Below are 12,424 nucleotides of genomic sequence, written 5' to 3'. Positions count from 1 at the left end.
ATTTTATTTTCAACTTATCACGTCAACTTGACATTGATTTGACAGTTGATCCACAAATACACACATAAACCTAACCTGACAATCTTGATATCCGTTTTATGTGCATATTAAAAAATCGCGAAAATAAACAAATTTTGAAATAATATACCTGAAAATTAAGATTAAGTGATTTTGAGATTTGTGATTTTTAAGTGTAAAGTGATATATTGCTATTAAATTTATTTACTTGTGATAGCTTAAGACTATAAAAAGCTACAACATCAATGCCGGACTCGTACTGAATTACCGGCTGATGGATACTGTCATGGAAATTGATAGTCAGAACAGTTCTGGAGCACCTGAGTTAATAAATTTTTTAGAAATCAATTCCAGTAATGTAGATAAAACGTATTCTGACGGAGAACCAAACGAATCTGAGTCTGTTACCGGCATAGTAAATACCACTTGTGAATCGGACTGTATAAAAAATGTCTTCGAATATCCGTCCTTGTTCCCTAACAGAACATTACTAGAACTGTGTAGCTCTTCATGGTCGCGTTCCCCTAAAACTAAACAGAATGTGCAACCTTATTTGCGAGGTTGCAAATGGTCGCCAGATGGTACCTGTTGCTTGTCTGTGGTCAACAATGATGGGGTCCATGTAACAGAGTTACCACGAGACTTATATTCAGGTTCTGTAACTGCAGATCGGACAATAGATGTGTTGGATTCAATCATACATGTAAAAGAAGCTGGATTGGTATATGATTTCTGCTGGTATCCTGGCATGAATAGTAACATCCCAGAAACATGTTGGTTAGTGTTAATATGTTTATTTATTATATAATTGACATATAAGTTAGCGGTCTTTAGAAAGTCTCATGTTACTGCTACTGAGATTTTGAATTTTGCTATTCCTGAGGACTCGGGTGTTATTCCTCTGTACCCTGTAAATTCATTGCTATATTCCACCCTTCAAACCAAAACAGTCATGCAAACAGCTGCTTCAAGGTTGAAGCACAAATGGAACAGAGGTGGTAACTGTCACCTATAGACATGAGCAGTTCTATGGGCATGACAGAGTATACTCTTTCATCCATAATACCCCCCATGCATTGCTATTCCTGAGGACTCAGGTGTTATTCCTCTGTACCCTGTAAATTCAAATATAATAAATACAAAATACAAACCTGTAAATACAAAAATAACTTTTGTACAATCTCCCTCTGGTAAATGATTCTCATTTTTGTATTAGTGATTGTATTGCTTATTTTCACATCAATCTGGAATTATTATATGCAAAATTATATTTAAAAGGAAATAATTATAAGCAAGCATTTGTTTTCCACTGTCATATTTTTTTACATGTAAAAATATTATTACCCCCTTATTTATAAACACTAAAACCTACTACAGACCTATTTTAGTTATTGAACTGTTTTGTATTTTTTTCAAATTGGGAACAGTTGAATACCTAAAATAGGTTTATATTTGACTTTTTTTTTTTTAAGAATAAGAGCATTACTATGTAAAAAAAAGTAAAAAAAAAAATTAAAAAAATGAAATAATGTTGTAATTAATTTTTCTTTATAATACATAAAATAATGAAAATACCACAAAATAAAATTTCAATTAGTAAATTGAAGTATCAAACAGAAAGTAATCTTTTGATTATTATATGAAAGCATTAATAACCTTTGCAATTAAAGATATACAAATATTTATTTACAGTTGGATTACAACACGCCAAAATGCTCCAATACAAATGTGGGATGCTTTTGATGGCTCCTTACGTTGTTCCTACAGAGGATTCAATTCTGTAGACGAGATGGAACCAGCTCTGTCCATTACATTCAGTCAAGAAGGAACTAGGATTATTGCTGGTTATAAGAAAGTGCTTAGAACATTTGACGTGGAGAGGTAAATAATGTAATTAATAATTATTTTTGGTTTGCATAAATGCAGGTCAATTTAGCAAACAAGTTATTGAGTTGGCTAGTATCTGGTGTTCTGCATTGTGCCCTTAGATGTTTGTTGCTTGACTCTTCATAACAAAACCAGGTTACGAATGAAAGCATACACTGTGTAGTTTTAGTAGTTTATTTATTTAATTCTTTATTTTACCAAAAACATAAAAATATACAGTGATAATTATAGATAAAAATGTAGACAAAGTTACAAAAAGCGGTTTTATCACTACAGCAATCTCTTACAGATAACTTTTGGTTAAAGGAGAACAGATAGAGGTGGGTAGGTGGCATAAGAGTGAAATAATAATTTTTACATGCATAAAATATAAAACCTACATTACACAAAAATATCAGACACATATTTCTTTCAGAACTACATTTTATAACATATGTATATAATATACACATATATAATGTAACATACACAAGGAAATAGTTTATTTTGTAGTAATTATAAAAGTGCATGTAGCAAGAGATGTAGGGATAGAGGCATTAGTAATTTCATTTCTCTATATCTACTATGAAGGAGCAAGGATAGAAAATAGATACTGAAAAGTTTTATCACAAAGGACTTTAAGGGGTCTATTTTGAGTTTCCCTTTATTGCTCTAATCACCTCTTATTATATTTGATATGAATAGGGATAATGTGTGTCATCATCCCCATTCTTATTACCAGATGAAGTAATATGTGTAATTTTTTATTATTATTTTTTCTCTTAGGTTTCTTTTCAATATCATACCTAGCTATTTGTTTTTCGAAACAAGAACCTAAGGTAAGAATGGACTCAAATAATCAGATACATCCTATTTTAATAATAATATTTCTTTTATGTTTATATTGTATTTGCAGGCCAGGCCGAGATTTCTCTGAACACAAGATTACAAGTTCTGCATCATGCTTTGCTACCAATAGTAATTTGCTGGCTGTAGGATCTTGGAATACAACCATTAGTTTGTACAATATTAGTGAAATGGGAACATACAAAAGTATAGGGAAAATGCATGGACATTCAGGTATGTAATAGCCCTGGACTATATATCTATCTATTAAATGATACAGTACCATCTACTTCTACATTAAGTAGTTTGTATATTATGTACTACATTACTACAGATAAGTAGTTAATATAAACAGGCAGACTGCTCTGTGAGCCCTAGCACCTGGATACCAGTTTGGTCCTCTTGACTCGGTTCAAAGACAGGCTATGAGAAACTTATTTTGTCTATTGCCCACTTTGAGAATAAATTATTTTTTAGCACCCCCATTTTTTCATCTACTTAAAAACCACAATTACTTCAAATTACAAATCACTGCCCAAGCCTCTACAGAACGCCCTAATTTTTTTTCTGGGTCTCTTACCGCCCCCCTTTAGGCCTACAGCGCCCACAAGGGGGCGTTATCGCCCACTTTGGGAAAGGCTGGTCTAAGGTGAGACTTTGTCTCCTTTTGTGTATTCTACCGCTTGTATAACAGATTGTGTTCTGAGGAATTGTTTGAAATGCCATTTTTTACAGCTGCCTTTTATCATCGCACTGCTCGTAATCGACAGGGAATTCATTCTCACTCACTTGAGCCTAAATAGTCATGTACAGTGCGGTTTCAGACAAATTTTCTCCCACTAATGCTCAGGTTGTGGAATGAGCTCCTTATTGAGGTATTTCCTAGAGACTACAGTATGGGGTTCTTTAAAAGGGATATATTAAGATTTCTTCAGGGTCGGCAGCGCGTACGTGATATCCCCTAGTGTTGCAGGCGTCTATAGGCTACAGTGATCGTTTACCATCAGAAGGGCTGTATGCTTGTTTGCCACATTTGTGGTATAAAAAACGGCAGTATGTTAAATACACTGTAATGAATAAAATGTCATCTTATTAAGATTCCTCATATTATTTATTCTTAAATATTTTTTATGTTACTTACAATGGCAATCAAGCTAAATTGCTCATCTAATGGAAAGTGTAAGTGGTCGCCTATAGACATGAACAGTATCATGTGCAGATAGTCTAGTTACAATTTTGTTATATTAGTTATATTAGGATTATATGATTTAGAAGGATTATTCGCCGTTTTTTTTTTTTATTATATCAGTCGTTAACTGTACTGCTGAAGATAGGCCTCCTTAGTCGCTTTTTATGACACCCACGGGAAAGAAAATAGTGGCCCATTCTATGCCGGGACTACACGGCAGCCGATTAGCTGTGTAAATACAAAAGTCGATTGCTTGAGTACCTCTGTCCCATTCGTGTTTCAACCGTGAAGCAGTTGTATTTGCATGGCTGTGTTTCGGCTTGAAGGCTGGGATATGGCGTGAATTTACAGGGTACAGAGGAATAACACCTGAGTCCTCAGGAATGGCAATGCATGGGGGGTATCATGGGCGAAACAGTATACTCTGTTATGTCCATGGTACTGCTCATGTCTATAGGCGACGGTTACCACTTTCCATCAGGTGGGCCGTCAGCTTGTTTGGCATTCTAAGTTGTATAAAAAAAAAAGTATTGTTTCTATGGCATGGAAATAATTCATTGATATATTTCTATCTTCAGGTGGCGTTACACATGCAAAGTTCACACCAGATGGCTTAAGACTTGTATCAGGAGCACGCAAAGATCATCGCCTACTTGTGTGGGATATCAGATATTACAGGAGGCCACTAAACATATTGAGCAGGGTTGTTAACACCAATCAAAGGGTATATTTTGATATATCACCATGTGGTAGATATTTGGTATCCGGTGGAACGGATGGGATACTTAAAGTGTGGGATGTGGAACAAGTGGATTGGAAATCAAGTTTAGACGTCACTGATGTGGATATTGATAATGTTACATTTAAGGTGGGTATTGTATTGGTAAATTAATTATGTGAGCCTACATAAATCATAGCATTACGATACACTATGGCCTCATTTTCCTATATTTGGGGTTGGCGCAACTCCTTCCACAAATCCCTTTCAACTGTTATTTCTGAGCGCACTCCTCTTTTATACGAGGTTTGTCCGGAAAGTACGTATAAAAGTTTTTTAAAAATTTTATTTTACAATTATTCAGGTAAATCAATTTTATCCCCTTTAAAGTACTCCCCCTGTGACATAATGCACTTGTGCCAACGCCGTTTCCACTGTGAGAAGGCTCCTTGAAAGTCCTCTGGTTGTAGGTTTCTCAGCTGCCCCGTCGTAGCTTTTTTTATCTCATTTATGTCCCCCAAATGCCGCCCCCGAAGTACCAATTTGGTTTTTGGGAACAAGAAGAAGTCACACGGGGCCAAATCCGGCGAATAGGGGGGTGTTCGGTCACCGTAATGGAATTTTTACTCAAAAACTCACGGACAACAAGAGAGGTGTGGGCAGGGGCATTGTCGTGGTGAAGAATCCAACGCCCCTCTCGCGCCAATTCTGGACGAACTCGTGCCACACGAGCTTTGAGGCGTCTGAGCACATCGACGTAGAATTTTCCATCAACTGTCTGGCCTGGAGGGACGAATTCTTGATGAACAATCCCCCGAACATCGAAAAAAACAATCAACATTGTCTTGACATTTGAGCGGGATTTTCTTGATTTTTTTGTTCGTGGTTCCCCGGATGTCTTCCACTCTTTGCTTTCACGGCCATTCTTGCCGAGTTTCGAGAGAAACTTGATTACGACGCGCTGCTCTTCAACGGAAGCGGGCTCCATGCCGACGGGGTTTCGTTAAGAGGTAACTTCACAGATGGCGTGACAAGCCAGTTCGCACCGCACGGCGGTCAGACCAGAACTGAAGCATTGTTAGGGACATAAGGAAGGGGTCCTGCGCTTACCTGGCCTCCCCACTCCTCTTTCTCGCATTCCAGAACACTTTTATACGAACTTTCCGGACAGACCTCGTACATATCATCTTTCACATAGTCTTTTCACCATTTCTTCGGTCGTATCCTATTAAATTCTGTTGTATTTTCTCATATTTACTAGTATGTTCCTTCCCTTCATGATTCTACACTTCACCAATATTGATGAGCAACCAGTTTATTCTCTGACCACTCAGCACATATTTCTTCTTCATCATCATCATAATCAGACTTTAACTGTTCACTGCTGAACATAAGCCTCCCCCTTAGTGTGATTTGCCAGTAGTTGCCACGCTTGGCAGGTGGGTTGGCAACTTGACAACTTTAGAGGTGTTTTAAGAAGGACACTGCTGCCCATCTCTCGCCCTCCCTTATTCGATTCTTACGACACCCACGGGAACGGAAAGGGTGGCCTATTCTATGCCGGGACCACACGATAACATTTATTTATATTAACTATAATTAAAGTATTAAGGGAAGAACAAGGATTCGCTTGCTAGAAATATAGTATATATTTCCCGCCAGCGTACATAGATGGCGCAGGCGGGGTTATCTTTCTATTATCATCCATTAAAAAAAAAACATATACTTGTTCAGAGCTTACACAGCTTAAATATAATTATACATTTTTTATAAATAAAAATAAAAAAAAAAACATTCTTCTACTTACATTTACAGAGCTGATATTAACTGTTATAATGATCTTTACTATTACTTTTTTTTTTTATGCAACTTATAATGGCAAACAAACTGACGGCCCACCTGATGGAAAGTGGTAACCGTCGCCTATAGACACGAGCAGTACCATGGACATAACAGAGTATACTATTTCGCTCATGATACCTCCCATGTGTTGCCATTCCTGAGGATTCAGATGTTATTCCTCTGTACCCAGTAAATTCACGCCATATCCCACTCTTCAAACCGAAACACAGCCATGCAAACACAACTGCTTCACGGTTGAAACACGAATGGGACAGAGGTACCCAAGCAATCGACTTTTGTACAAAGTCTCCCTCTGACTTGAGTCTGTTATACACAAATATAATAAATTTCTTTTCTTTTCAGTTTCCCATACATAGAGATTGCTGTAATAGTGTGTCAATTCATCCATACAGACCCATAGTGGCTACTGGTTCGGGACAGTATCATTTTACTGATCCTTTCACATTACTTGATGAAAACGAACCAAATATATTAAATAGACAAATGAATCCAGAAGAACTTAATAGTGAATGCGAGCAAGAAATTTTACAAGATTTACGATATTCACAAAATACTGAAAACAGCTTAGTGTTTTGGTGGACTGGCAGCGTGCCTGATATAACGTAGACAATGTGATAATACATGTTATAGTATATAAAATAAATATAATTTGAACATGCTAGTGTTTTTTTTTACGGATTTTGGTGACTATAGATATAGCACTGTAGAATAGAAATTAGTTGGTTTCATCCACTTCCTTATCCCAATTTTTATTTGGGGTCGGCATATGTTTTTCTCTTCCACTCTTTTATTATAAAAAGATTTGGCTAATAGTTTTATAAATAGCTGCCTGCCTGAGGTCAACCCGTTTTGGAAATACGTGTGATTTGTTTGTAGTTTTCGTCATTAACGTTAAGGAGGAAAGGATTGAGGAAAAAAAAAAGAAAAGTTTGGAAATGAATAAAGGAAAAAAAAAGTATTTATGTGGAAAAGGAAAGAGGGGTGGGTACTGAGTTGTGGAAGGGATTGGTACTCTGTAGCAACTCGGGAGGCCTTTTTTGCATTTAATGAAATATAACGCTTCAAACACAACAAAAATTTTGTTCAGAAGCTTCAAACTTATTAAACAATCAATAAAATTTCATCAATTATTCTTTACATTCTGTCTCGATACGGGATTTAATGGACAGGTTGGCAAAAACTGAAACAGTGAATTCAGTGCATAATTTTAAATTGAAATAATAATATTTTTAAGGTTTTACTGAACTGTCACCCACCCATAGGTATTGTAACGTTCAGGATTTAGTTAATACGCATATATATGTGGTTTTTATTAAATTTCCCGTTCTGTCAGTTATTCGACGTGTTGACCACCCTTATTTTATTATCACTTGAGCTTTCGCCGACGTAGGTAGGATTTTGCGGTCGTAAAAGTTCACTGAGGGATAAAAGCACTTGATTGATAGTAAGGAGACTGTCTTATTTCATAAATACCTACTATAAACTGTAATCCAAGATACCTTTATAGTACTATCCATACGGTTGACCGTAAAATTTTATTTATAAGATGCTTTTACAATACGACATTGATATCTTACGATAGATTAGTTCATAACAAGTTGCAGATTTTTCGTGTTTCACTTATATGTAGCAAATAGTTTATCTTTGCACAGCCTATCAGCTATCGCGCTTTTTAAATGAGTAAAGATGGAACGGTAAACTTGCGGAACGGCAAAATGGATGATCATGAAATGGTAACACCGCCTACGTTAACGGTATACGCTAGCGGGGCACAAGTGAGGGATGATAGGTGAGAATGAAAAGGTAGGTCACCTCAGCTCATCGCACGATGGTTTCCAAGGTGGATCACGTGGAGGTCAACCTGACAGGGTATATTTCTAGCAATGGAACTGGTAGTGCGCATTACTAAGAATCCTTTCAGTTCATTCTTGTACTGAATGTAAAAAAACGATAGCTGACGTTGAAGTCAGGTCCTGACGGACCGTCATGATAAATTTACACATGACATGGAATTTATCACGATGGTTATCAGAGAGGACCGCGTGGAGGTCGATCTGATAAAGTATATTGCTAACAACGTTGCTATTAGACTTCATTATTAATAATTTCTTTCCGCTCATTGCCAACGCGTTGCAGGCGCTACGACGTTACGATACGAAATATTCACACCTGGACGCTCCCTTATATGCTATAAATGCCCTATATTTATACTGAATTTGGCAGCTTAAACGCGCGAAAATTAATTAGGTATATTATAAATTCAACGCACCGACAAAGTTTTATAGAGACTTCCAGACTCCCATTGTGAAGTTGAACTTTTGACGAATGTTTTAGTAATTAAATAAATGAGTGGGCCAATTGAAGTTTAAATTTGTTCAGGTTGTTGCCAGCCCGTTTAATTATATCGATAGGAATGTAAGTATATATTAAGAAAGGAAATGTGTTAGCGAAATCATTAAAGAAAGAATGGTGAATGAATAAAATATAACAATCCTAAGTACTCTAACAATAACTATAAAGGAATCTAATTAACTTTCAAAAATAAAGAAATGGGGTCGAAACATTGGGGTCGATTCTGAAGCGCCAATTCGCTAAAGCTATCTCTAAAATTAAAAGTAAAATTTGATATCACAGCGAAATTTTTATTGTATGGACTAAATTTCAAATAGATTTAGGTCGAAATTGTTATAAATTTAATTTGTGATGGTCCATAAAACCGTAATTTTGCAAAACAACCAACTAACAAACAAACTCACTTTCACATTTATATAATATTAGTAAGGATTAGTTAACGTATATTAACAATTTTACTATTAGTATAAAAACAAAAGTTTGTTCTTCTTTCACGTAAAGTTTGCTGAATATTTAAATGATATTATTATTCATACATACATAGGTTATATTCTAACCTAGATATAAGATAGTGAATCACGCGGGTGAAGGTACCCATATCTAGTTAAAATAAAATTGTGTTGTATTCACTTTTTACAAAATTAGTCAGAGATCAATAATTAGAATTGGCGTAAATATCACTTAATATATGGCAGGTATAAAATAAAAACAGAAGAATTCCCCGAGGATTTGAAATCTTAATGTGTTGTAATTATGAATAATCTTAATTTCGGTTTAATTTTACGCCACATTGATTTTACAACAGAGAATTTTGCATTTAAAATACAACGCAATATTTTTTACTCTCTACTATAAAACAAATTGCTTTTTGAGATGAGTTGCTAATTAGAAGAGCCTGTGGCTATGTGATGGACGAACGACACTTAATTAAGGCTATCTTGTAACAGAAGGTGTCAGAGAAAAATATTTAAATTCAGCAGGTACTGTTAGGTATTTTAATACCTTTTTTCTATGGGAAAATAATCATGGTACCCACAAGTCTCGGAGGAGATACATGAAATCTACTGAGACAGGTATTCTGATGTCTAACAGTAGTCACTGAGTTTTATGTATCATTAATTATGTTCGAGACTCTGTTTTTATATATTTGTAGTTTATTTATTTAATACTTTATTGTACACATCAATTATTTATATAAACATCTATCTCTATGAATATATATTTATTTATCTATGTGTAGGTATATTATATATATATATATATATATATATATATATATATATATATATATATATATATATATATATATATATATATATATATATATACATATTCTTTAAGTCTATTGATTCAAGGATAGATATGGGAAGAGAATTCCACAATCTAGCAGCATGGACGGTAATTTTTTTTTTAATTTTACAACACGATACAATACAATAATTTTAAGTCTACTACTAACTAAATGGATCTTCTTATCTGACAATAAATAAATTCGAATTTGAATTATTTTTTAGAGAATTTATTTTTTTATATTGATAACAATAAACCGAACTGATCATAGGTAGCATTGCATAAAAGGATGCTTTTACCCCCATTTATAGCTTTGTCTTACCCTCGTGAAAGCTTAATGACCTAAGTTTTGCAACAAGCCACGAAGTTAGGTCATCAAACGATTACAGAAAGTGATTTCGTGTTGACTCGGTACGGCAAATAAGGTTCGTGTAGGTCGTACGTTTCCTTTTAGGATTATTTGATTAGATATAGCCAAATGTTTGCCGCCACTCATTTTACGGAGATAAATTCTAGGTCTATATATCTTTAGTGTTGAATTACACGAAGATACATTAAGCGTATCTTTACCGAATAATGTAAATATTATTTCATGAAATAAGTTGTTAGTCGTGCTCTCAAAGTAAGGTAGGTATTTCACATGACAGGTGTATGTACGACGTACACATTATATGTAGGAACATGAAATTACTCTTATTGTATGTGATAGTCGACATTTTATGTCGGAAAGTAGATAAAAATATTAACATACAATAGATAGGTACGATTTACGTGTGAATAAAGAAAGGAAGGTGTTTAGGAGTACATTTTAAAAATGTATGTGGCTTTCAAAAGAAGAGTTCTAAATTAGTCTATCATAAGCATCATATCAGCTATTAAGTGTCCGCTGTTGAACATAGACCTTTCCCGTATAGGGGGGTTTGGCCACTAGTTGCCACGTTTTGCAGGCGGGTTGGCAACTGCAGTTGCCTTTGGTGATGTTTTAAGAGAGATGCTGCTGCCCATCCCTAGACCATTAAGTTCCCTTTTACGACACCCACGGAAAGGGAAGGGGTGGCCCATTCTATTAAAATTAGTCTATATTTAATATGTATTTTCAATGACAATTTTTTTTATCCTATATTAATTTTGTGATAAATGCTATTTTGAAATCACAGGTTAAAAATTCCATTCTATGTATATAGTATGTATTTATATAACAAAATGTCACAAATTAGTAAATTTAATATAACAACGAGCGCTGTCACGATTCAATGTAATAACTTTGACAGACTGATTTGAGTCCCTTAGTAAATGTACTTGGTCAGGAGTAGGATAATAAAAAAACTTTACAAGTATCATTGTAATGGCACGGAGTGAATGTGTTAAAATTAAAGAAAATACAAAACTGTCTTAAAAGTTTTAGAGCTTATTCAGCTAAAAGCCTGTCGGACGAGACATTTCTTATTGAAGCACATCCTTAAATTTACAAGAAGAGTGTATTCTGAAAACTTTATAAACTCTGCAGCGAGGAATAGGAGTTATTGAAAAACTTTATTAGGTACAATTATCCCAGGTTTTTTTTATATGCATAGAGCTTATCTAAGGAGATTGACTATTACAATTTGTTAATATTTTAAGTATATAGATATAAAAAGTATTAGTATAAGTAAATATTTTCTTTATCAATCTACGGTATGTATTCAAATAAACCCAGTTACCTATACCAGTGATTCTCAACCTTTTTTTTTGTTGCTGCACATATTTAACGATTTCAAAATTTGGCGGCACACAAAGAAAAAGATAAAAATTATTTACTTACTACAACACACTGCATAAATAGTTTATGACAAAAATTTTAAATATTTGCAAAATTTGGCGGCACATTTTTAAAATTTGGCGGCAGACAAAAGTGCCGCGGCACAGTGGTTGAGAATCACTGACCTATACTGTTACATAACTGCGAACTGAACAGACTGTACTACCGTGGCTTATGAACGCCTGCAATACCAGGGGCATTAGGCGCGCTTTGTCGACCCTGAAGAAACCTCCTTACCTGTTATTATGATGTTTGTATTTTGTGCTATGGAAGAGATTTATCTAAGATCTAGTTCAGTAGTTTTAGTGGATTATTAACACAAAATTTTGAAAAGCATCTACAAAAACAAATATTCTAAAGGATATCAATGTAATATTTCATAAAATAAAACCCTGTCATATAATGAAACGGTCGGCAATAATTTATATATCGGAATCTCCTATACGATACGTAGTTTGAATAAATATTATCCCCATACATAATA

At 34.7% G+C, this 12,424-nt stretch overlaps 1 protein-coding gene across 1 annotated transcript; it reads left to right on the top strand.

The window, feature by feature from the left end:
• Window positions 1–72: 72 nt before the first annotated feature.
• On the top strand, window positions 73–7,158 carry LOC113512904 (telomerase Cajal body protein 1 homolog). The gene is made up of 5 exons (XM_052893602.1): window positions 73–795; window positions 1,711–1,899; window positions 2,801–2,964; window positions 4,498–4,787; window positions 6,843–7,158. The coding sequence occupies exons 1-5, from the start codon at window positions 293–295 to the stop codon at window positions 7,104–7,106; spliced, it is 1,410 nt and encodes a 469-aa protein (XP_052749562.1). The 5' UTR covers window positions 73–292; the 3' UTR covers window positions 7,107–7,158.
• The last annotated feature ends 5,266 nt before the right edge of the window (window positions 7,159–12,424 follow it).

This window comes from Galleria mellonella, unplaced genomic scaffold (assembly GCF_026898425.1).
Source record: "Galleria mellonella isolate WM207_F2 unplaced genomic scaffold, CSIRO_AGI_GalMel_v1 utg182, whole genome shotgun sequence".
NCBI lineage: Eukaryota > Metazoa > Arthropoda > Insecta > Lepidoptera > Pyralidae > Galleria > Galleria mellonella.
This window is presented reverse-complemented; position numbering and strand designations above follow the sequence as displayed.